Consider the following 26,363-nt stretch of genomic DNA (forward strand, 5'->3'; position numbering starts at 1 on the left):
TTCTTTTCTTCACTTAACTATGCCCTACATTTTGGTTGGTAGGTAAATTTGATGGCAGTATCCACTTTCATCTACGTTGACCACTTTGGATTGTAAAATGTCACCAGGGAAAAGAGAAACTGCAGAACTGCCACATTACCTTACTTCAAAAACATTGTAAGGTCTTCTGAAGCAGATGTTGTTAGCCTATGCCGTCATATCAGTTAGTGAAAAGTCAAATGGTTTCCGGCTTTCCATTGGTTTCCAGAGGGACCCAGGTGTTGTGCCCATCTTTAATTGCCGGATCACTCCTCGGTTCAAAACGACTTACGCGCATCAAAGATGAAACCATCCCTGAAAGGGTATTTCATTTCCTGCTTGTCTTAGATCTGGATGAAGGGATCAACCTTTCACACTCATCAACCTAGCCTCTACCAGACTTCGGGAGGCGGCTGGAAAGAACAGAAATTGTCCAAAGAGAGAGTTGGTCCACTAGAGAGTACAGTTTGCCACCTCACGCAGCAAACTGAACTCTCTAGCGGACCAACTCCCCGGCATGTTATCTCTCTATTTGGCCGATTTCTACTCTTTCCAACTGCTGGCCGTGTGGCAATCCGCTAGCTTTACTTAATGGCTGAGCTCCAAGTCAGCCGAAATGTTAGTCAAAAGTGAAACGACGCATTTGCAAAACAGATTTTTGCTGTGAGCTGTCTATTAGGGCTCACGCAGGAGCTTATGTCTTACTGATGGGTAGTTTTGACGTTTTTCAGAAAAAAAAGTGACTGTAAGCAGCACTAGAACATAGGGGAAGAGCATAGACCACATGCACTACAAATCGTATATATTAATAAGGAGCTTCACATCAGATGCCCTAGTACACAATAAAGTAACCCATTTGAAAAGCAAATTTAGTTTTGAGGTGGCTAGAACAAGACTCATAATACTTAAAATCATGTTTATGGTTAGAGATATGTAGCCTGGGTGCCATCCAGATTTTCGCTCCGCAGCGCTCGAAAAAATCATGGTACCGGATATATAAAGCAACCAATGATTGAAAAAAGAAGATACTGGTATACAAAATAGCTCCCTTTTATTGTGTGCTTTCCTTATAACCTTCTGCAGTGACAAAAACCTGGAAACCCTCAAAACATTGATACATGTTATTATATAAATACATGCAAACATTTCAAAAACAAATACAACATGCTTTGTATAAAACAATGCTACTAATAATGCCTTAGTCCTAAAACTAAATTCTGAGTTAGAAGTCTAACCCAGACATACAGTATATTTCTGTTGTGCACATGTATTTGCAAAATGTATACACACCCTGTGCATTGTATTTGGCTTGCTAATCAGAACCATCAAAGTTCGAAACTCATTATATACAATCTATAATGATCGTAAAATAGAAAAAAGTGCATATCATCACATCAGCATAAAAACAATGGCAAGGGCTAAAATGTGGTGTTTCTATAATAAGTCTCCACCCTGACATAACCTGCATTCCGGTATATGTATGGTCAAAGTTATGGAACTGATTCAATGACTGCAGAAGCTAGTTTGCATTGTAATGTTGCAGGCTGTTGCACTTCTCCCTTACCCCTTGTTTTGTTATAGGAAATACAACTGTAAATACTACCGGTATTCTACATGTAGCTTAACCTTTTGCAGACTGACTGAATCCATATATATATATATTTATTGACGTATACCTTCTCTGTATCTGTATAGCCAGTATAACCGCACTTCACCTGTAGAGTTATATTCTGAGACAATACCCCTGTGTTTTATCTCAAGATGGCAATAGTATCAAACTATATATGCATGGGCTATCAGCCCCACTAACTACATGGCTTTTACACAATAAGCGCAACATTTACTCCAACACAACGTTTCTTTGCAAAGTTAAACTTAGGTAATGAACACTAATTTAAAGAAGAATAAAAAGTTAAATAGCAGCAGTAGCACTTTTTCAGTCATTTCAACAAAACACATATATATTTCTCAATGTATATGCACTGCAAATAACCTTAAAAAGCAAGCAAAGCAAGAAAATATCATATAGTAAAAACTGCAATGTGCACAGCAATGTACAAAGCCTTGCTGAAAACAAGAGACTTCTTTTTCTCATTGTCTCAATTCTTTTATGGAATAGAAGTCTGAGAATAGCTGTAGTAATATATAGTGAAGCCTGTATATTGTACTCTTTGAGCCTTGCTGCCCATGTAGCAGCTTATTGCTTTGTAGAAACTTGTAAAGTTTTCCTAAATTTTTACCGCAGTGTGGCAACATCTAAGGGACAAAATATTGCCCCAGTACACCAGTGACTATGACACATGTCAAGCATCCTTCTTGCCTTCCAACGCACTTCCCGACACTTCCAAATTACTGCTATCCTCTTCAAGATTTTCCATCTCTTCTTCAACACTTGCTAGTTCTTCTTCACGCTTCAGATCCTGGTAGGTCTTAAACAGACCAGCATACTCAGGATGGACTTTGGAAAAAGCTTCAAACTCATCTAAAGTGGGAAAAGATGGAAAGAAATTCAGAATTTCAGCAATCTCAGTAATACAAATGTGTGTCCACTGTATCTTAACTTTCTTATTTTGCTACATGTACTTTAAATCTTTTCCTGCTTTAATTTAAAATAGAAAATTAGCACATTGTTAATAACTTTAGACTGCAGAAATATAAAAGTTTACACAAGTCATAAATACATCAGTTGGTACTTACCATAAGTAATAAACCCATCCCCATTTGTGTCCACTGCTCTGAAGAGATCGGAAATGTCCATCTTCTCCATGTTGAATGCACTGCGCAAAATCGCTGCCAGGCTTTCTTCTGTGATCTTACCATTGCCTTCTGTGTCAAACAGCTAAGAAGAACAGAGGTCATCTTCAGATAATAGACGACTCTGATATTTCTATTAATCTACTTCACTTCACTGTAACCATCTCATTAAAAAAAATCATGCTACTTCTGCATTTCATATTTGAATGTATATACGCCATAAAAACTTACAAAACGTAAGTCGGGCAAGACTACTACTCAAGTACCTCAAACTTAAAGAATTGTACATTAGGCCATTTCATGTAACTAGTGCAAGTACATGTAGTGTTTTTCTATCAATACTGCTACCTTTTATAGTGCACAGTAGTTCTATCATCCTCAAACACAATTGACCGGTCAATAAAGTAATATCTAAACTGCACACCCATGCATGTCATACCAACAGCACCATCACAATCAAAAACACTACAAACAGATATTATTTTTATTGTCCACTTGTGAATTGGAATCATTACCTTAAAAGCCATCTGTAAGGTTTCATCTGTGTTAGCGGGTTGGGACACCACTGACAGGCCAATGACATACTCCCTGAAGTCAATCTTTCCTGTGCCATCCTGTCAAAAAATACAATGTAATACAGGAAACAGCAATGATTACATGCATCATGGTGGAGGTCTGGAGACTGGGGTGAATTGTCTTCAAACTTCTCCCATACCTGAAACACAATTCTGCAAGTGGCAAAAGGATTTACCAAATTCATTGTTAGCTTGAAAGTTCACCTGTCATTCCAAAGCATTATTATAATAGGATTATAATTTCCAACAGGAAAATAGGACTTCAGCAAATCATAGAACTAGAAAATCACTCATTCCCTGACAAAAATGTTCCTTTAAATTTATGGTGTTTACAGTTTAATCCTGCATGATTCATACAAAATTCATTGCCTCCTCAGTATGAACATGTACATCACTGTCAAGTTGTCAACAGACGACAAGTGATACATGCATTTATCATGTAACTTTACACTTCAAATGGGCACATCAGTGCACCAATTTTGCATTTGGTTATAACTTATATTCTGTAAGCCATTACAGAAAGTAAAGTACATTATTGTATTTATCATTTTGTTCAAATATTAAATTTGACCCAGGCTTTAAAAAGATCACTATTCAAAGCACACCATATGGTAACATGTACAGTTGCTGCAATCCAGGTACTTGTACTAGTATATGTACCTTATATGCATAAAATGTTTGCCAACACAAAAGTAAACGGTAATTGGAAACCAGTTAATTACTTCTGCCATATACAAATTAATGTAGCAGTGTTAGCTTACTTTTAGCCAGAGGAGTTTTCATTTAGAAGAAAACCTTCATGTTTGGACGAAGCTTTGCAAAGCAAAGCCCAACTGTGGAATAATGTTAACATCTAGTACAATGGATGGAGCTAGGTAAGTTATCTGATCAAATGTTTTCAAGAATGCCTTCAAATTCTATTTAGGATACCAGTAATTCTGTGATGTCACAACAAACTAGAATATCCTTCAAAATTGCTACCCAGTATCTCCCTCCAAGCAATATAGGAGGTTTCCTTCATCATAGGATTACAGGCTTGTAAACTGTAAAAAGATCGTACTACTTTTTTTTTTTACAAGTACTAGTATGCTGTAGTACAGTGAATATAACATAACATAACATAACATACTATAAGGTACAACTGTAGAAAACTTGAAGAGCTGGTTAGTTTTCTCTTCCTGGAGAACAAAGACACCACTGTTACAATAATTACTTCTTTTGTTCTTACCCCGGTAATCAGATGGCAGTCAATACTTGGGGACATCTGAGCAGACAAATTAATTGATAATCTACATGTAAATCACCTCTCTATGACTACATGTAGACTACATTACTACTGGAAGCTGGGTGCACAATGTCATACCACCAAGGATTCCAGGATTGACACAGTAATTGTGGTCACATTTCAAAGAAAGGTTGCCATGTAAGATGCAGTTTACAAAACCATTTACTGGAAATGAATATCCTGTGATCACCCAGCCAGCCAGCTGCTGCCACTTCCAGCAGGATTACTCCTTCAAAGATAATCCTTCATCATCATGCAGAAGCACATTATGTATGTGTGCTGTGACATCACACTGACGCCAGCCAGCCTGTATAAAACAGGATCAGGCCTGATCAGCACCTCATAATTTGTAGGATTTCTGGCTTTGCCTGCTAGTCTGCAGCAAAACACACATTTTATCCAGGCTTTGAATGTGACAATCAGCTTCTGCACAGCTCAACTGTCCCTTGACAGGGAACATAGAATTCCAGTCAACATCTTGACCAAGAGGCGGTGTAACTACATTTGTGGGGCAGCTGAGTGCTACTGTGTGCCCACAGGCTGACAATTGCTCAGAGACGGAGACAACACCTGGACAGGAAGGAGGCAGGGGCAACTGATTTTTTATGCATTCTTAATGTGTTGACATGGAATCAACATGTAAGCAGCGGTGGTGAAGCAGTGTAGCAGCTAAAATTACAGGTGAGATCTAGATATGCAACTAATTCACTTTTCCTGTACATGTAAATTAGAATCATCAATATCATTACTATTACTATTAGCGTCAAAGGCAAAGCAGCAGAATTAGATTCTTGAGAAAATTGAAAAGGGAATACTTCCACTACTTACCTAGTAACCCTGACAAGCATTTTTAGTCTTAAAAGTAGCTGTCTTTATCATACAAAGTTAATGAAAATAAGGGTACCTGGTATCCCAGTACAAACCTAAAATCTGGCCTTCATCAGGGCATTAGGAACTCCTTGCTATGCCTTGGTGCAATGCCATCACCTGTCAGATCTGATCACATTTAAAAGGCAGAATAATAAGTCTGACTAAACCTTCTGGACTGTCTTTACAGCTTTACACTGAGCACAACTGTCACACAAGGTATGGCGTCTGCAGTGGTCTTCAACATGTCAACAGACAATGGCACAAATACTAGTACAGTCCCTCCTGCCTCTGAGTCTATGCCTGCAGTGCTTGGGACAGTGGGAACTATTATCATAATCCTTTTCCTTCTCTTCGGAGTTTTTGGAAATGCTGTGACGATCTTAGTCTCCTGGAAACTGAACAAGCAAAAAAAGCAGTGGACTCACGCATTTGTCATCAGTGTGGCCGTCATAGACTTAGCATTCAGCTTGTTTGAGATGTCCCTGAGTGCTGACACATATATTAACCTTGGATGGAACACTTCAACTGTACTGTGTCGGATCCATGCCTACATTCCAAGCATTGCTATCACCATACAGGTGACTCACACTTTATACATTATCTTCCTGAAGCACCTGATTGTAGTTCACAATGTCAAGAACATCCCAGAAGGAAAGACAAACTACTTAGTGATTGTGCTCCTCTGGGTACTGCCAGCCTTGTTTGTCTTGTTTGGTGTCTTCTGCCTTGAGGAGAACAATGTTGAGTATAGTCCGAAGCTGCTTCGATGCGCTGTTAAGCTCTGTCGGCATTCAAAAATGGGGATGGGAGCTCTAGGCATTATGTTTGTTACCATCATTTACAGCCAAGGTCGGATTTACTGGTATGTGAAAAAGAGTCATAACAACATACAGGACTGTAACCTGGCACCAACTGTCAACGATATCAATCGGATCCACCGACAGAAAGAAGCCACACTGGCTAGAACATTCACCATCACTTTTATGGCAGTCATGTTGGCATACACACCAATGACTGTCCTGAAAGCTGTGGACAGAGACATGGAACAGCCACCTGCGCTGTCCTTCTTCTGCTCAGCAATGTTTTGGACAGCAGCGTTTGTAAACCCAATGGTGTATTTCATGACAAATAAACAGTTCAGAAAAACCTGTCTGAACTTGTTTGTGCCTGGTAAACACCAGCCACAGGTCCAACCAATCAACAAACAGATCCATCTATTAGAGAAAATGGGACAACCAATGGGAGCACAAGGGCAACCAATGGGGGCACCTGGGCAGCCAATGACAGCACAGGGACAACAAGAAGTGGTACAGGGGCAAACAATGGAGGTAAAGGGACAGCCAATAGGAGCACAAGGACAACTGCAAGAGGCACAGGGACAATCAAAGGCAAAGGGGCAACCAATGGAGGAAAATGTAGAAGCACAAGAGCAACCATCAGATTCAGAGGCACAGGAGCAAACACCAGAGGCAGAAGGGCAGTCACAGGCTAGCAAACCTGATCTAATATCAACAACAAAAGATTTTTCAAAGGCCACAATTTCATCTCAAAACATTCAATGGACAAGCATAAAAACTTCTCAGACTGAAGAACATAACCTGTCACAAGAAAGTTAACTTCTAAATCCTAAAGACCTATATTATAATGTTAGCTACTAACTAGCTGGTACGCTCCACCTAAGTTTAATCATATGAAGGATTTAACCTCCTTGTTCAGACCAACTTGCAAGTGGGTCCTAGCCTATACATATAGAATACAACACAGGGTATTCCGTATCGCCCGAGGTATCGGCCCGACCGCGGGTCGGATCGCCCGACGGCCACAGGCCGGAGGGCAATCCGACTCGGCGGGAGGGCCGGGACCGAGGGCGATGCGGAATACACCGTGTTGTATTTTATTTGTATCATACCCACCCAAGAAAATGCGCCTTTCAATGCAATATGAGCCAAAAGTTGGTGCCCCCAAACCCTCAAATGCAACAACATCAGTTCCAACGTCCGGATTCTGTATTCGAATTTTCGAAAGCGGCACACACGGTTAGGGAGAAACGCGTTCGAATAGTTTTATGGAAGCCACGGAAGCGTTCGATAACGGGTTCCGGACCGGGCCGTACCGTAAAGTACGGCCCGGTCCAGAACCCGTTATCGAACGTTATCGCGGCCCGGGTATGATATAAAGACATGTATATACAATGTATGTTAAATGTATTACTATTAGGTGTCAATAAATTTCAACTTATTTATGAGACATAAGAGCTACATTGTGTACTTTCATCCCCATGTTACAGACTGTTAAGAACATTTGCAATAAAATATGTGGCACTGATAGATAGTTACCACTGCATATCATGTTACAACATTCAATGTTTATACTTGTATGTTATATTGTATGTGTATTGTTGAGGTAAAAACTGTGAGTGCATGTATGCTGCTGCTTATAGAAGATAATGTAGGAAGGGAAAGAACTATTAACAGAATGCAATATGTATCAAAATTCCATTCTATCATATTTCAAGTGATAATCTATGGCCAAAACACAACCAACACATTATGTGAACTAATGTACTTGTAGTCCAGTACTCTGGACCAAAATAAAGATTATTTGTATGTTTTCTACCCATTTGCTCTTTTGTACTCTAGACAAATACATTGTGATTGATTAAATGTAGATTCAACTTACATTGTATCATTGACTTTTGAATTTGAAGTGTTTCTACAACAGGGGCCTATAAGATTGTTATGATTGATGTGTTCTTAAGGTCATCGTGACTTCTCCGTGTAAAAGTACACAAATTTATCATTATCATGTAAATCAGTTTCAATCTTGCAAAGCTGGTTTGTTCTCAAGGGAACACAGACAAAAACACACTAACTACCACTTCTTTTGTCTTTAATCTGAGGGCAGCTCCCTGCTTGTGCCGGAAACGGATCTAGAAAACGTTGAGTAGACAAGTATGATGATCAGAGTTAGCAGAGCTTTCCTCCCCAACACTATATATATATATACCCTGGGTTTCTAAGAAGCTAAACGGGCCTCAGGTGCATGATTACGTAGCAAGGATTGGGCTTGACATACATGGTACGTACTGTTGGTGCATTACAATGAAAGGTTGCCAGGGAAGTGTCACTATGCGGTGTCTAGTCCACAGATTCATTTCCTGTGGAAGAGCATGTTTTGATCATCCAGTCACCTGTTACATTTTGCAGTAGGATTACTCCATTGCAAGTAATCCTTAAAGCAAATCGGCCGTGACGCCATACTGACGTCAACAAGGATTCTGGATCGGAAAGACAATTTGGCTAAGACAGGATTATTCCTCATGACTAATGTAGGGTTCTCGGCAGTAACCCAGCCATTCTGTTCACCTCTCAACGTGCCTGAGACAATCAAATTCTGCCCAGCCCAACTGCCTTTGCAGAGAGAATTCTAGTCTTTGTATTCACCAAGGCATTATGGAAATGGATCACTACATTGCAGCCAGGGGATAAATCCAGCACTGTCAGCACTGAATGCCAGCTTATCGTGCAGTGTAAGCCTTTGAGCTGGCAGCATAAGGAAAACCACAGTATCAAGTTGATCAACAGTTGCTGTCATTCAGAGTCTGAGCTGAAGAATTACAGGTGAGATTTAGCCATAATTTGACTCAATGCACACTCCCTGTGCAAGTATATATCCTCATCAGGTCATGTGTAAAATGTGCTGACAAATTCACATGGGCTCATCTCAAATTCCTTGATAATTCTGTTTTGACCATCTCATAGTCCATCTTCATATATATTTCCATTGTCTTCCTATTTTCTACATAAAATTAAAGAAAGGAACAATGAGTTTGTTGTCATAACAATTACAAAAGTAATGTTAGTGTAGTACATATTGGTAATGCATTGATTAGCTGTATTTTTCATTTCATATGCCAATTGCAAGAACTAGATTATTCATAAGCCTGAGCTAAGTCCTTGGTACTGTCATTTCAGCAATTACATGACAGCAACCATCATACAAGGTATGGCGTCTGCAGTGGTCTCCAACATGTCAACAGACAATGGCACAGTTACAGTCCCTCCTGCCTCTATGCCTGCAGTGTTTGGGCCAGTGGGAACTGCCACGGCCATCCTTTTCATGTTCTTTGGAGTTTTTGGAAACATCGTAACCATCATAGTCTCCTGGAAACTGAACAAGCAAAAAAGCAGTGGACTCATGCACTTGTCATCAGCGTAGCTGCTGTAGACTTAGCATTCAGCCTGATTGAGATGCCCCTGAATATTGATAGGTACATTAACAACCTTGCTAGGAACACTGTGCTGTGTCAAATCCATGCTTATATCCCAGGTACTCTTGTTGCCATACAGGTAACTCACAATACATACATTATCTTCCTGAAGTACCTGATTGTAGTTCACAACGTCAAGAACTTTCCGGAAGGAAAGACAAACCTCTTAGTGATTGTGCTCCTCTGGGTACTGCCTGCCCTGTTTGCCCTCTTCACTGTGTACTGTCTTGGCAACAGTGACCATTTTCCACAGACTCTCCAATGTACCATTTTGAACTGCCGCAATTCAAAAGTAGGGGTCGTGGCTCTAGTCTTAGTGTTAGTTATTACCACTTACAGCCAAGGTAGAATTTTTTGGTATGTGAAGAAGAGTCATAACAACATAAAAGACGTCATGATCACTACAGCTGTCAACATTAACAGGATTCATGAACAGAAGGAAGCAAGACTAGCTAAAACATTCACCATCTCTTCCATGGCCCTTTTGTTAGTGTACACACCAATGACTGTCCTCAAGGCCGTGGACAAAGAAGTGAAACAACCATATGAGCTGTACTTCTTTTGTTGGGTGTTGATTTGGACAGCAGCATTTCTGAACCCAGCAGTGTATCTTCTGACAAATAAGCAGTTCAGAACAGCTTGCTGGAAGTTGTTTGTGAAACAGACTCAAGTACAAGCAAAGATGACACAAAGGCAACCAATGGAGGCAGGGGTGCAACCAATGGAGGCAGGGGTGCAACCAATGGAGGCACAGGAGAATCTGATGGAGACAAGAATGCAAGAGGAAAAGGGGAAACCAATGGAAGAAAAGGGACAACCAATGGAGGAAAAGAAGCAACTGAGACAAGAACAGGGCCAAACTTCACATTGCCAATGTCAAGCTGAACTAACCTCACCTTCACATCATTTCTCAAATGTCTCAAAATCTCTAAACATTCCGGTGTTAAGCACACACGTTTCCATGCACAGTGTGTCTTCAGGAGTTAATGATTAACCAATCAGTTGGATCCATCAGTTAACCTGCTTGTATGCTATTCATGGCCAGACTTTAGTTAGCCTTTTATTCCTATTTATTCCTACTTTTGTCAGGCTCTGAGTTGTATGTTACTTATACTGTACATATCAATGGAAACAAATGTAAATTCATCTGTATAATAATGTAACGTTACATGCATCTGAGGCAAGAGCAGGTTTCACTTTGTATGTTTGAGATACCAATAAGGTACACGTACATTATCAATAACCTTATCTGTAAAGTAAGTTAGCTGTGACCTGGCCATGGCCATGACATTGTAACCTCCAGGACACTGCCATATCTCACGGGACACAAAGATGCCTAGGCTTACATATAGACTCCATTTACATTGGGCTTAGCAGCACATGTAAGCTGTTAAGAGGATTATAAAGAGGATTTTGCTTACAAAACATGTTTCTTAGGGAAACTGAGGAACTATGACTCACTATCCAGTTTATCGTCTGCTAAGATATAATCTGCTGACAGGTGATTGGTGGTTGTAACTGACAAGCAACTGGAAGACAACCGCATTTAATTAAGGGTTTTTGAGTTTAAATTATCAATGCTTAATGTCTGTGACATATTGGTCTATAAGTGTTATACACTTGAGAATGTTTAATATGTGATTTAGTGTTTGAAAGTACCGTAGTACCGGTGGTGTTTCTTTCATGAATATTACTGCTATACATGTTTTGTCTCCACAATGTCTGTACTTTTGTAATAGAATATTAAAAAAGTAACCTTACTCTAATGTGCACTAAATTCATATTGGCTACACAAGAAATTTTTCTGGCAACAAAAGAAACACAAGCAACAATGTACAATGTAAATGTACATCTGGGAAGGATCATAAGTTCACACGTACACACGTATACTGAAACAAGGATGCAAATTAAATTTTTCTCTTTCCATCTTTCTAGATTTCTAAATACAAATCATCATTTTCTTTCATGATTTGGAAAATTCTTTCTATTTTCTGACTTATGCCATGATCCTTCCAGTATAGTTGACCACACTTACCACCAGATTACTTACCCTGTCATACATGGCAAACAACTCCTTCAGAGGCTCTGTGACAGGCAGGTTCAAGTGCTTGGCAAAGTCATCAATGCCGATCACCCCACACTCCTTGCCAGCAATGCTGCTGTACTTCTTCAGTAGTTGGCGCATGTCCTCCAGTTTAAGGCTGGTCACAAAAGGGAACAAAATATCTTCAAAATCTGGACCTTGTCAAATTTTTTGGGAAGAGTTTAAATAGTCAAGAGTACAAGAGTACACGTATGTCTTAGTTCATAATCTTGGAAATGGTCAAATTTATTGTTAGTTGATGCCACTTGGCTTTAATTTGTGTAAGAAGTAATAAAAAAGGTTTAACTGTTAATTATTCAACTTTTACAACATTTTATTTTCAAATTTCTAACAGGTAGCATTGATTCTGCTGATTGCACTAAGCTGATCATATCATGAAATTCATGAATCATTTTATTACTATTAATACATAAGAGTATAAGAGTTTGCAAGCATACTTTGTGGCTTTTAAAACAGTAAAAAGAATCAATCTGATGCAATTCCAAAAAATTAAATCTATGGTTATCGCAATTTAGGCAAGCAGGGTTTGACAATTTTCTTTTCGATGTTGGATTCTGTTTATCTTATTTTTCAACATTCAAAAAAGATTGAGCTAATCTTTGAGTGCAAAATGACTTAAGATGCAAACAGTAGGGGAGTCACTGTATTAGAAAATTTGATGAAATGCACATGCATGTTAATTCAATCCAAGCCGTGCTACATGTAGTTAGTATAGTTTTTGAATCAATCAAATTTCAAGGAGTGAGGAAAAATGAAAGGAGCCAAATGTCCCAGCACCTTTGAGGACCTTGGGGTTGGGCACTTGGTACAAGTACCTTGCTGTTAAAACAAAGAGCAGGGTTTATCAGATTCAAGAAAGATAACATCAAAATAAAGTAAAACTATAAAACTATGAAAAAAATCACATTAAGTTTCTTTATTCTCTGACCAAAATAATCCTCCAACTGGAAGGTTCAAACAGAAAAGCCTTTTGGGCTCTAACACTTTTTGCAAAGTCTTTGATCCTAATGGCTAAGGTACATGACCTGCTTGTATTGTTATAAAGTACTGTAAAATGATCCTCATTATAATCTAAAATTGTACAAGACTTAGTCATGTTATTAATGTTGATATTCAATTGTTAGAGTAAAGAAGAAAATTTGTTTTGCCTCTTTTAGTTCCTGCAAAATGAGTTAAGTACAAGCTATTATTCTAGCCAATTGAACCATCCAGCAAATTTTATGATATCAAGAGAGCCTAATTTCACCCCATAGCAACTTACCCCAGCTTCTCTTTGAGTTTCTGGAACTCCACCAGCCCTGCGTCCATGGGCATGTCACTCTTCCCTGCTGCCACCATCAGCATGCAGTCATCAAACGTGTGGTCAGTGATGGGGATATCCAGCACACTGGGGGAAATCATTACAACATGATCAGGACTCCAAATTCTTTTTTTATCTACATACCTGCACTGGTGCAGGTAACATTGAAAATAACAGTCAACAATCAACAGTCAACAATAACAGGCAATACAGGAACTAAAAATCCACATACACCTACAAAAACATATGAACTCAGTACATGGACCAGTGCAGTTTAGGTGCAGATAAACATAAGAAATACCCGCACAGCCCCAATTTTACCTGCACTAATTATAAGGTACATATGGACTAATAAGTCTTTAGAGCCCTGATGATCATTACCATGCACCCTACCAACATTCTGTATGTGTAGAAAGAACACCTTTGTTGACTCAAACCTGAATTAGTTGTCAGTATGTAGATAGGACAGTGTATATTGAGATATTGAGAGTTTCCTGGCACTTACGCTGCAATTTTAGCCCGCACGTTGATGGCATATAGCCTGGCATTCTTTTTCTCCTCTTCACTTGGATAATACACAGGCAAAAACTGCAAAATTAAAAGGATGAAGTTTAGTCAAAATCTCCTTCTTTCATGCCATGTGAACCTTTCTTTTAATTCTTAAAAATTGATACACACTGTACATGTGACTAAACATACATTGTGAACACATATTACAGCAGACATGGAAAAATACATGTACATACCTCCACTTCCAGTCTGTTGTGGAACTGACATAATGTATACCAAAGGATTGTCAATCTATAATGAAAGAAGTGAGAAAAATCAGAATGTATCTGTACATGTACAATTTACTACAACAATGTACAATAGTTAGAAAGTAATAGGGCTAATAAATGCAGCAGATGCCATATCACCATGAAGTATTTGGTTTGCATATGAATTTCAATATTATATCATGTTTAAGTTTAACAGCATATACTCACCCTCCAGGCCCTTGCCAAGTCCATGTAACTGTGTCCTGGAACGTCCCAAATCATTTTCACAACATGACAAGAATGCTTTTCATGAGCATTTGGTTTTTCTGAAAATCTGACTCCAATAAGAAGGTCGAGGTGACCTCTCCATGGAAAATGATGATGATGGAAAATGAGGGTGTAAACAACAAATTTGTCATGTAAATAAATCAGCCTCATGCTTGCAAAGCTGGTTTGGTCTCAAGAGAATGTAGACAACACAATCTGTAATTGTTACCTTTGTCTTAATCATAAGGCACATGTTCTTGCCATGAAAATATATGTTGTAATGTATCGTACTTGAAAGTAAATTTTTGGCTGGTGAAATGAGATGAACACAGAATATACTAGTAATAGTATATAGAATGTTATTGGAAGGAATCAAAATAGAAACATTATTACACTCACCAGTTTGTTTGGGTATTTGATGGCTACTGGCTGAACAGGCATACCTGGGAAGAATGCTCCTATAAAGAAGAATACATGCGTAGATTATTTACCTTTGTGCTGTAGATCTACATTTTGTTTAATACAAGGCAACTTATTTAAAGTCTTAGCTTTTGAATATGAACTTGTAACCTTAATCATACATATCTGACCCTTTAATGATCTCAGCGTTACATCATCTAAATTCTAGGAACATAAAAAAACTATAAAGTACAATGTATTTGATCTTCAGAACAGCAAAGAAAAATTTGCATCTAAGTATAGCAATGTTCTCATAAAATACCTACACATGGCAGCACTATGTAATTTTATAAGGTACCTTGTTTGAAGTTGATAAGACAGGACCGGTTCGTACAGGTGCCTTCAGGAAAGATGATGACCTGCGGCCATGCACCTCCAGACTGTGCCCTTCTCTTGATCTCCCCAATGGTGTTTCTTCTGGAGTTTGGATCTTCCCTGTCAACCAACACTGGCTGGGTGGATGTTGTCAGGGCTGGAAATGCCACGGTTGGAAAACAACAATTATCCAGAAGGCAGAACGATTTAGAGACTTTGGTACCATTTCTACACTTCACATTGACTGATTTTAATAAATTGCTAGTATGGGAATGGGAGTTATTTCTACAATTGGGGGACGTGCCTTTGAGCCCTAGCATGTACTGTGAGCTAGCTTTTGGTGCTAAGAAATAATTGCAGTGTATGGAAAGTGAAGAACATGCTTCCAACACTGAATAAAGTCACACAGGCTTTCTTATTCATACAATTTAGACATAGAAATGGAGGACCCTCATGAGACTTTGTTGTGTTAGAGGTTTTGAAAATCTTGTTGGCTGCCTGATACAGGTATTAACTTGCTTCTGTTAACAGACTGTCTTTCACCATTAAAGTATATAAAAATTTACCTCCTATCAAAGGTATGGTAGAATTCTCTTTCCGTGACACACCACTGGCCAATCCCTCTCCGATAAAGATGGTGATGATGTCAAAGTAGGTGGAATGTGGAGCACAAGTCATGAGGGGGGCCTCTGAAGACGGGGCAGGCTTCCCCCGGATTTTAATATTGTGAAAGCCCATGAAGAAAAACATAATGCGACCCATAAGAGCGAGTACCCTCTTGCAAAACCTGGTAAAAAAAATACAGAAAAAAATTAAGCAAACCTTGAAAATTTGTTACAATTCCTTGGCTATCTTTGTCAGGAATACAACTTCTCAAATGTTGTAGCATTTTTTTAAAGTAGTTTTTAACATTGATGCTGGACAAAATGGAACATTAAACACACCCAAATTTGTTACGTACTACTTGTACATTTTTCTTTTGACCCGTGTTATGCCTTGAGGCAGTGTACAAAACTCTTAACAAAGAATCACTCTACAATGTATAATGTAATGTTACACATAAACATCAGAAAAGGAAGTTTTTACTAAATCTCCAGCCAGTCATGGGTTTGGATGTGTCCATGCCGGCAGTTGCAATGATTGCTATCAGCCATGACAGTACCAGAAGTAGCAACAGGAACAGGAAACGTATTGGGGCTATTGTCACACTTCCAACTGCAATCTGTAACAAAGCCAAAAACAATACAAACATGTAAAAAATTAGAAAATGACTGATATACAATGTAAATCAACATTTTTTTGACAGCTAAATGTAAGTTCTAAGTTGTAACATGTAAAGGACAAGCTGCTCTGTTTTACACAGCCCCCTATCACCTTTTTATTTGACCAGCATTATAGTAGATTAGTGGTTACAAGTCAACAAGGGAATTAGCTACCAGGTTTGTTCATCTAATTACTCAGTTGTCAAGGGAATAATTGTCTAGGGCATCACAACATAAAATGGACAACTGGTTCCTTCATTCAATGATGCTGCCATCAACAAAGATATAAAAACTTTCTTGTTCTTTTTCTGATTAAAAAAACTACCATGCATAATAAATTTTATCTGTAACTAACGTTAATCTGTCTCTTGACTCTCTTCATATTAAAACAATGTAGGATTATGAAGATTTTTAATTTATTTGGTAATTCCATACACATAAGTGAAGCAGTTGTCGTCCTCTGATCCTTAAGCAAATGTAATCTTACATTGTTGCCGTAATACATTGTATATATCTGGATTCTGGACCTTGAAAAATTCCGGCGCTGTGGGAGGGGGGCGGTGCTTACCTGGATCTTGTCCCATGTTGAAAGACGAAGGTCATGTATGAACGGATTTCTGATCATAGGCGCGATCAGAGACTTCTGTCGTGGGAGCTGGAATTTTCCAGGCATGTTGAAGCTATGTTAACACGACTGTGTGCATTCAGAAATTGGAAAGTCGATGTTTAAACTGCACTAGCTTTGGTAAAATCGGGTTTACGGAAAACCCTGGGCTGTCTACCTTACCAGGCTACCTTACCAGTCTACCTTGCCTGTCTAGGACGTCAGGCTACTGAACTCCCCCCATCCACAGCCTCACGAATGGCAAGACTTCCAAGCAGCTGCGCCCCCTGGCGGAATGTATCAGAATTGCACCCACTACTTTGGCACATGCGTGTGCACAAACCTTAGGCCTGACTAATCGCGCTCCTGGCGGCCGGTCGCCCCGAAATGGGTGGGGGGCATTAACCTCCGGCCGAGTTATTATAAACAAGAAATCTACTAAGGCGAATGAAATATAAAACTGAACAAGATACTATATTTTATTTTAATTTTTCTTCTGAAGGGTAATCAACAGTAACAGGGAAACGGATCTCGTGGTTACCAGTACTTTGAGAGCGCGCGCGGGTCGGAGTGTCCAATGTCCTTGGTATTGTATCAGAACAGGGTGAACTTTTGACCTTTTGTGCGGGGGCAGCATTGTCCGTGACGCACATCTGTAGATAATCTTGGGACTGTACGATATTTACCGGGGGGAGGGCTGGTGCACTGGGGGGGGGGCATTGAAATTTTTTTTTTGGCCTGGGAGGAGGCCCATGGAAAAATATTTTAACCGAGGGGAGGACCATCGAAAAAAAATCGGCCTGGAGGGGGGAGGGCCACCGAAAAAGTTTTGTAAAATGTATGGCGTTGCGTAGTACAGAATTACAAGAAATACGCCTTAAATTCCAGAATATAGTACGCACTTTTTAAATTTTTAAAAATCCCAAAAGTGTCTCGGGCCGTTGCCAAAGTCCGGATGCGTACTTTGTTTGAGATTTCCCCCCACAAATCCAAGGACGACCCAGGAATATAGCGGAACATCGGCACGGAGAGCGACTTCGATCGTCCATAGCATTTTTAGATAAGAATATTGACGAGTGGAAATAAAGTTAAACTTCAATAAATGAACATATTTCCTCTGACTATTGCCAATATTGACACTAAGGGCCACTAAGTTGCGGTAAAAGAAGAAGTCAAGTCACCCATGGTAAGAAAATGTAGGTCACTGGCAATGACGCCCGGCGCTTTGTCATGCCGACAGGATCGTTCCCCAGCCAGCCGGCGCCGATCTCAGTGGAACCCCGGCCGAAAAAATAACCTCCCGTAAGTACATATACAATTGTAAAAGGGTTATGAGTGGTAATATTTGAAATGGTCCGCAAGCCGCGTGAACGTTCTTGTTCGTCGTAACGCAACAGTCGTGCCTCGACTGATGGTCAGTTAAATGCACTTCCGGCTTGAGTTGAACTTCAACAAATATTATGCCCATGCCGTTTCAAAGGTTCAGTTGACAGAAGTTATTATCCATGTTTCACTTCATATCACAAATATTTTTAAATCTTGATAAATGCAACAGGAGATTACTTTGTAGCGGGCTATACCAGCCAGTACGAGGTGAAAATTCCAGCTAGATGTACTCCTACGGGACCCGACTGTTCGGCAAGCTACAATGATAGGGGCGGAGTTAAAATCTTACCGCCCGGCCGGTGGGTGGGGTGTTTGACGAGCCGACACCTACAGCTGAAGAAGACAGAGCCGTGGCAGCACTGAGGACAGCCCCGAGAATCGAAGGAAGTCTTTCTTTCCTCTGTACAGACTGTACTTATACGTTTTACGGAGTACAAATTAATATTCCCTTGGAGTGTTTATTCCTTTGATTTTGTGACAAAAACATCTATCACATAACGAGATTACTAGTACTTGAAACGCAGTCAAACTTTTCACTTTCTCCTGTTCGGAATCGCCAGTAGTCTTTAGTTGTTGTGTAATAAGTATTGGTTTCGGTGTGAAATTTTAAATTCGGTAGCACCTCTACACCCAAATACTCCGCCCAGTTATCCGCCCGTTTGATTGTTTCTCTCCATGGGTCGATCGGGCGGGCGCTATTAAAGAAGTGTTCGGCGCATTTCGTATTCTAAAAACAACAAAGCTACGTACTTGTACAGCAGCATTGAACTACCCCCCGTTACAGATAGAATCAATATTTAAATATTGTCTTTTTTTTTCACAAATCTTTATTGACTATTGCTTGCTTGATCACCAACACTCTCCGGGATCCAAAGCTTTACGTTCCGCCGGACTTGCCTTACCTCGCGGTGGCGACGTCTTGCAAGTCGGCTGCGGCCAGCGGTGAAAACAAGGCCGAAGCGTTTCCCGCTAAGTTACCATACAATCACGTAGTACACGGCATAAATCTAGTTTTTAAGAATTTTTTTTTGGAACTACATGTCCACAGTGGTACCGCCCGTGCGTACGTTTCAGACATGAATGATATTTGTCTCCCACCAGCCCCAAATCGGGGGGTGCGTACTTAGATCAGGATGTGTACTGTATTCGGGAATTTTCGGAAGGAGAAAGAGAAAGAGACAATCATATGGAAAATTACCGAAAAATTGTTTGGGTTGGGGGGAGGGCCATTGAAAAAAAATTGAGCAGGGGGGAGCTCGAGGGCCATGGAGAAATGTTTTTCCCTTTTTGCACCAGCCCTCCTCCCCCGGTAAATATCGTACAGTCCCAAGATTATCTACAGATGTGCGTCACGGACAATGCTGCCCCCGCACAAAAGGTCAAAAGTTCACCCTGTTCTGATACAATACACACTCTGACCCGCGCGCTCTCAACGTAACCACGAGATCCGTTTCCCTCTTAATGTTGATTACCTTTTGCTCATTAAAACTCCAGAAGAAAAAATTAAAATAAGATATAATATCTTGTTCAGTTTTATATTTCTATTCGCCTTAGTAGATTTCTTGTTTATAATAACTCGGCCGGAGGTTAATGCCCCCCACCCACTTCGGGGCGACCGGCCGTCAGGCCTAAGGTTTGTGCACACGCATGTGCCAAAGTAGTGGGTGCAATTCTGATACATTCCGCCAGGGGGCGCAGCTGCTTGGAAGTCTTGCCATTCGTGAGGCTGTGGATGGGGGGAGTTCAGTAGCCTGACGTCCTAGACAGGCAAGGTAGACTGGTAAGGTAGCCTGGTAAGGTAGACAGCCCAGGGTTTTCCGTAAACCCGGTAAAATCGGGCCTGGCTTCCGTGACCGACGAATGTTGTCCGAATGGCATGACGGGTAATCAAGAAAAGGCGGGAAAGTGAAACTTGACTTGTCTTTCGACCATTGATCACGTGTAATCAAGGAGGTTAAATACTTGTATTTTGATAACCTCCTTGGTGTAAGAATTGACGGATCCGGAGTGCTGCTAATCATTCGAAGGTTATCATAAAGTTACGTTTCTTCAGTCAGAGGAGTATTGAGTGCAGTAATAACTTTGGTAACCACCTTTAATAGGTCCTAGTTCCTCCTCCCTCAACTACAAACATGTCCAATAATTTTTTCAGCGCATTACTAACTCCCATTTTCAGCTGGGTTTAATACTATTCTTCTCAATCTGCTCTCTCCACCTCCCTCCTGAGATCCTCTGTTGGTCCCTTTCTCTTGCAATCTCTCCATGGCCCTCCATGATTGACCAAGTGGATGAACCATTGTGCTGACAAGTTTTACTGGATAATTTATATTACCGACTAATGAGCAGTGACAAAGTGATCCTGGCATATAGAAGCAAGTTGAGCAGTATTTAATGCAGCATTTATACTGGTTTATTTGAAATAATATCTTAAAATCATTACTGAATTCCAATGTCATTTTGATTTTAGTCTACGGTCCTTGAAAATGTTTGCTGGATACTTTTGTGTACAACTAACTATACCCTGTTAATGTTGTAAACAACATGTATTCTTGTAATACAGACAAAACAGAACCTGCCTGCCTGCCTACGTGCACAGGCCAGGTAAAAAAACAGAACTACAATGTTTATTCTTCAACAGGTAACGTTACATTAGCACAATGGCTAGATAAATATCAAATAGAGTTGAACACAATAATTCAAGATATAAAAAAAAGTGGTGCTAAAACAGTGTCAGCTTTTGAAATCATTGCATTTCTCTGCATCAACATTTCCATTTTGTGTGACTTTGTGAGCAGCCTTTAAAGTATGTTGGACATCTTCAGTTGTCTTTGCCTCAGCATCTGTCTGTATTTCTGATTCACCTCTTGTCTTTACCTCAGGTTCATTGTCATTACAAGCATCCGCCTTTTCTCCTGTCTCAGCCTCTTCTGTCCTGCACTTCTTTCTCTGTGGACTATCTACAGATGGGCTCTTCCCATGAGCCTCTGCATGTCTCTTCCCATCATCCTTTGCTTCCATGGTATTGCCCTGTAACTTTCCATCATGTAGACCAAGTGTTTTCAAGCAGACGCTGGCAGCAGCCTGTTCAGCAAGCTTCTTGGCCTTGTGCCTGTGGTGTAATCACAAAAGTACTGGTGTTACAGTTCAACAAATCATTTCAAGTGCCAATGTCTAAAAAAATTGGTTGACAGTATACATGCAAAGAAGGAAAGGGAGGAAGGGAGGGGAGTTCATGTAAATACAACATAATAGTAGATGTAGTTGAAGTTTTATGCAAAATGACAACTCACCAAAAACTGGATGCATATTTCTTATCACCCACCGTGACAACAGAGTGGAATTTTGTATCAGATCGGTGCTTTTCCTGCAAATATCATCATACAATAATAAACATTCCCCAAAAACGATATGTTTAAATATAATTTGGGTGCCAAAATGTAAGATACATATTTAATTTGCACAAACGGTTCCTAAAGCAAGGTTCACTGAAAAAAAAATGTTCCTCACTGTTAGATAAGTAGGCTGAGGCAGATATTCCCTCCTGCTCCAGTCCAGTAGAATTGTCTTGGGGCTGACTGCAGAAGGGTACTCTTTCCTGGACAAGAAAAAACATGACATACATACAATAAACATATGACTAGCATAGGTTGACTAAACATTTCTATGATAATACAGCCGAGAGATTTGCAAAATGTAGTCATTAGTTAAAAACTTAGCTACCTACTTTTTGTGGGTACATGTAGAAGGTTGAAAGAGGTCCAAAATCCTTTATGTTTTTCAACATACATGTACATGTATTCTATCACACTTGTCTTCACCAACTGTCACACCTAACCTACATTAACTATTTCTCACCATATTGAATATGAGAAGGGCAAATATCTGTACCTGATGTACTCTACATGCATGGTGTAGATGCCATCCACCAGTCTGGGTTCATGTCGAGACAGACCCTTTTTCCTTTCCAACTCTTCCCTCCTAGACTGTCTCCTCACTTGAACTTCATCATAGTAGTCTACTACATCCCACAAGGCACTGTAAATAAGGAAGGAAAATATATTAGTCTACGTACAGCTTTAAAACATCAAGTTACAATCATGTAAAATTAATCATATTGAAAGAAACTACTAGAGTAAGCTGTTGTACACTCTTCAGTGTTGTCCAAAGGGTAAAAGAATGATTTTATGATACTGGAACCTGCTAACAGCCTGGGTACTATCCTGGCTAGTGGGAGCAGACATAAAAGAGTAAAAGAATGATTTTATGATACTGGAACCTGCTAACAGCCTGGGTACTATCCTGGCTAGTGGGAGCAGACATAAAAGGGTAAAAGAATGATTTTATGATACTGGAACCTGCTAACAGCCTGGGTACTATCCTGGCTAGTGGGAGCAGACATAAACTGTGGGAGTGGACATAAACTAACCAGGATGGTACCCAGGCTAACCAACTACAGGCAACATTCATCATTACCATCTTCACTGCATTTCAGTGTTTTACAAGATGATGATAGGCATATGCAAGGTGAACATAGACAACATAAGCAACACCTCGAGCACTTCATTTGTCACTACATGTAGTTTGTCCTATGTGTGAAGGGTTTGCCCTGACCACATCTCCCTGAGTGACTGTGTGGCCAGTAGTTTCTGTCCCCGTGGTGACTGCTGCTCAGCCTGTAGGATCTGCTGCAGGACGTACTTGGAGTTAAGGGCCACGTTGTCGTAGTCTACAGCCTGTGGGAAATTATGAGGTAAGAAGACTCAACTCACAGCAATGCATAACCAAAAAAACCTGCAAGATCTGAAATTGCTAAACTACTGGATACAGCAGATACATTCCATTAGCTACCCAGTGTTGCAGTAGTTACAGACTAACTACAAGAGATAGAAAAGTCAATGTACAATGTACATAAGTTAACATTCCTGTCATATTAAACATTGTTCTGCTACTACATAATCTACATATTGAAAATGATTGCACCTTAACTAAATTACTATATTGCAGACTATATTATTACCTTTACAGATGTTTCATTATCACCAAAAATGTATAGAGCTTGATGACTTGCTAAAGAAAATATACATACAGCTGTATGTGACAGCTTTCCAACCCCCAACTCATAGTGGGATTGACCAAGTAAATACATTATAGGTAACTCACATATCTGAGATAGTCCCTGATAACATCGTCCACAGGAAGCATGCCGTCTGGTCTGAAGATGGAGAAGTTCCACTGGGCAGCCCGCGCCACCATGACAGACGAGGCGCCCGTGTCCTCACGAAACCTCTCAAGGTCCTCATACCGCTTGATCTGGTCCCCTGATCCACCACTATACATGTGGAGATAACAGATAAAGTCTCAGGTTCTTTTGGTACAAGTGGGGATAAGGTAGCTATTCTTCTGCATGCTACAAAGTTAATAGGACATGTTATTTTGATCTTGAACAATGGCTGCAGTGTGATAGAATTTGAATTATCTTCCAATGATGATGAACGATAATACAAAAAATGAGTACAAGACAAGTTTTCCTTACTTTGCAATGACAGGTATAGACACAGTTTCTGCAATGGCTTTAATGGCATCAGGATGGACAGGATGCCTCGGCCTCTCTTCTTTGTATCTACAATTACAGACAAAAAATCTTATCAATAAACAATACAATTGACCTGTTTAAATTATTCACCATACAAGTTACAAAGGACATCTTGCTTATATCTTACAACAAAAGAAAACAGTCGCTGAGCTTGTATACTAGTATACATAACCTTACACACCTGCCATGGACTGCTACAGCTGCCACACCCGTACTCTCTATCAGTTTCACCAAGGACAGGGTATCCTCCAGCTGTAGGGGATACAAGTAATAGGGAAACTGGTTGACCAAACTATGAGAATGAATGACTAATAAAACTATATATTTGTAAACTATCACTATTGATTGTATGCTTCAAGATTGTGGGGTTTCTACAAAACAATCGTCTCCATGCTTCTTGATTGGTCAAAGAAAGTAGCAAGCCTCACCTTAGGGAGGATGCGGATCTTGCAGGTAACAGGTATGGACACACCATTCACCAGAGTTGTCAGAATCTACAACAGTTAAGGGAAAGGCACACAGTCAACAAATGCATGGTGTCCAATAATAAACATGGGTTGATTGGTTAAAATCAAGAGAGCAGCCATCCCATATGTGTGTAAAATTTTTAACTTGTTTCTCCATTGTTGAAGTGTATATAAATAGACAGATGGAATGAAATGAAATTGAAATGATTTCAGCAGAAAATTTCATCACCTGTCTAATTTTCTCTGGGTTGGACAAAAGAGCAGCTCCCATGCCTCCCTGTAAAATGTTAGAATGAGCATTATAAGACAACGTCAGTAAGTCAAAACATCATGAACAGTATCAAAAGGAAGTCAGCAATCTGAAATTTACTGTCAAAATTATGCACCTTTGTGGAGTACTCTTTTGGACACCCCATGTTCACATCAATACCAGCTACATCATTTTCCCTGTAACAAAAAAAGAGTGGCTGTTAACAGAATGAAATCTTTTAATGTTGATGGTGTGTTCAGTATTTCTGTCTGTTATTGTGGTGGTTCTATAACTGATAAAGCCTTCTTGATGTTACATGCACATTATTACTTACACGAGTTTTGCCACTTTCAGAGCTCTCTCTGGATCTGCTGTCCCCTATAGAAACAAGGATAATAAATATTTTACAAAGGATAACTTACTTGGCAGTGGACTAAATTCTGACCAATTATAAACGTGATATTTACATAGGATAACTTACTTGACAATGGACTAACTTCTGACCAATTATAAATGTGATATAAGGAGAAATAGGAGAAATTCTAACCATTTGAAAGACAACCCTGTCCTTCTCCTTGGCACACGTCCTGAACACAGGGTGGTGGGCCTGCTCCTTGATGAAGTCTATGGTGTCCAAGAGTTCTAACAAAAGGAAATAAGAACAATCTACTTAAAAAAAAATAATTAAAAACGGAGTCTGAAATTATGTCATAGGATATTGATCATCATAAGACTTCATTTACAAATGCAATAGTATGCAATAGCTATGTTCTGAATGACTAAATGTGTGATAATGTTAACATTACATATTAGTGGTTACTAGGACAAACTTACGATTCTCAACTCTTTGGCACTGGAGCATACTGTGGTCAATCAGTTCCTGCAAACCACAGGAAAGGAAGGCGTAAATTAGAACACAAGTTTTCTTTCATAGCAAATTGTGAAGCAAGTATTTTCATTGCACAAAATTTGTTGCTACTACTTTATACCATGTTAAAAGTTTTTCAGCATCATTTCGTTTCATACAACAAAATTGAAACACACCGTACACGTACACGCATGTTTAACGCGTTAAAGTTCCTATGTCTACCAAGTAACATGTAGCAAATTATTTGTCCAACCTCGCAGTAAACCACATCAGCGCCGTACTCCAGAGCCAGCAGCCGGGCAGGTAACGTGCCTATCCTCACCATGGGAGCCAACATCACTTTGTTGGCGTAGTTCAGTCGGCTGCTCGCACCGCCCATGGTAGAAGTCATCTTACACACTTTCAAAGGTGGGAGGGGGGCGCCAACAAATTTGGGGAGATCTTCGGTAAAATACAAAAAAATTACCCAGCAGAGCAATTCAGATATATGCACTTGTACTTTGGTACCAACAGTGTCAATTATTCAAGTAATTTACACTAGTTTTGGCAAGCTATTCGGCAAAATAAGTCGGAATTCCTTCTCTGCGTCGCACAATTTTGTCCAGAAGTAGCCATTTTGGAAAGTACACTTGGAGAATGGGGGTGGTGGGATTCTTCAAATAAAACTTTAACTATTAAAATGTCTACGGTGATAAGACTTACATTTTCATCAACTTTAAAAATCAAAATGTTTTATTATGATGAAAATGTGGGATACTATACGAAATAATACGGAAATCAAAAAGGACTCGGGACACCTTGAAATAGTGGGCTAGTCCAATATTACTTCCGGTTTTACATGTGGTTGTGCAATACCCTACGTCATCAACTATCAGAGCCGGATGAATGCTCATTGGCTATCACAAATCCTAAAGAATAATTCCAACCAATCATATACTAGACTAAAAATAGAAGTTGC

General features: G+C 39.7%; 3 protein-coding genes across 3 annotated transcripts; 1 reads left to right on the top strand and 2 right to left on the bottom strand.

Annotated features, from left to right (window-relative positions):
• Positions 1-1,052: 1,052 nt before the first annotated feature.
• LOC109473681 (lysophosphatidylcholine acyltransferase 2-like) lies at positions 1,053-16,986 on the bottom strand. The gene is made up of 13 exons (XM_019773637.1): positions 16,806-16,986; positions 16,067-16,197; positions 15,542-15,765; positions 14,959-15,132; positions 14,601-14,659; positions 14,163-14,197; positions 13,923-13,977; positions 13,682-13,764; positions 13,138-13,263; positions 11,823-11,973; positions 3,288-3,386; positions 2,716-2,857; positions 1,053-2,500 (listed from the first exon to the last, which is right to left on the bottom strand). The coding sequence occupies exons 1-13, from the start codon at positions 16,908-16,910 to the stop codon at positions 2,322-2,324; spliced, it is 1,563 nt and encodes a 520-aa protein (XP_019629196.1). The 5' UTR covers positions 16,911-16,986; the 3' UTR covers positions 1,053-2,321.
• Positions 7,640-11,430, top strand: LOC109473674 (protein trapped in endoderm-1-like). Its single transcript, XM_019773629.1, has 2 exons — positions 7,640-9,122; positions 9,477-11,430. Exon 2 carries the CDS (start codon positions 9,753-9,755, stop codon positions 10,764-10,766), a length of 1,014 nt encoding a protein of 337 aa, XP_019629188.1. The 5' UTR covers positions 7,640-9,122; positions 9,477-9,752; the 3' UTR covers positions 10,767-11,430.
• Positions 16,987-20,577: 3,591 nt separating the features above from the next.
• LOC109473671 (tRNA-dihydrouridine(20) synthase [NAD(P)+]-like) lies at positions 20,578-25,796 on the bottom strand. Its single transcript, XM_019773627.1, has 15 exons — positions 25,659-25,796; positions 25,372-25,417; positions 25,085-25,179; positions 24,872-24,915; positions 24,674-24,734; positions 24,517-24,564; positions 24,249-24,314; positions 24,002-24,072; positions 23,761-23,847; positions 23,388-23,556; positions 22,839-22,960; positions 22,116-22,262; positions 21,735-21,822; positions 21,518-21,591; positions 20,578-21,336 (listed from the first exon to the last, which is right to left on the bottom strand). Exons 1-15 carry the CDS (start codon positions 25,794-25,796, stop codon positions 20,958-20,960), a joined length of 1,635 nt encoding a protein of 544 aa, XP_019629186.1. The 3' UTR covers positions 20,578-20,957.
• Between the last annotated feature and the right edge of the window lie 567 nt (positions 25,797-26,363).

This window comes from Branchiostoma belcheri, unplaced genomic scaffold (genome assembly GCF_001625305.1).
Source record: "Branchiostoma belcheri isolate BF01 breed outbred unplaced genomic scaffold, Haploidv18h27 scaffold3, whole genome shotgun sequence".
Taxonomy (NCBI): domain Eukaryota; kingdom Metazoa; phylum Chordata; class Leptocardii; order Amphioxiformes; family Branchiostomatidae; genus Branchiostoma; species Branchiostoma belcheri.

Excerpts from the sequence above, each read along its gene's own strand:
- LOC109473674 (XM_019773629.1), top strand. The coding sequence starts at position 9,753 with ATGCCCCTGAATATTGATAGGTACATTAACAACCTTGCTAGGAACACT.
- LOC109473681 (XM_019773637.1), bottom strand. The coding sequence starts at position 16,910 with ATGCCTGGAAAATTCCAGCTCCCACGACAGAAGTCTCTGATCGCGCCT. Across the intron at positions 15,133-15,541 it reads TACCATACCTTTGATAGGAG|CCCTGACAACATCCACCCAG; the intron begins GTAAATTTTTAT and ends TGGCATTTCCAG. Across the intron at positions 13,978-14,162 it reads ACTTGGCAAGGGCCTGGAGG|ATTGACAATCCTTTGGTATA; the intron begins GTGAGTATATGC and ends CTTTCATTATAG.
- LOC109473671 (XM_019773627.1), bottom strand. The coding sequence starts at position 25,796 with ATGACTTCTACCATGGGCGGTGCGAGCAGCCGACTGAACTACGCCAAC. Across the intron at positions 24,735-24,871 it reads CTGAAAGTGGCAAAACTCGT|GGAAAATGATGTAGCTGGTA; the intron begins GTAAGTAATAAT and ends TTTTTGTTACAG. Across the intron at positions 24,565-24,673 it reads CAAAAGAGTACTCCACAAAG|GGAGGCATGGGAGCTGCTCT; the intron begins GTGCATAATTTT and ends AACATTTTACAG.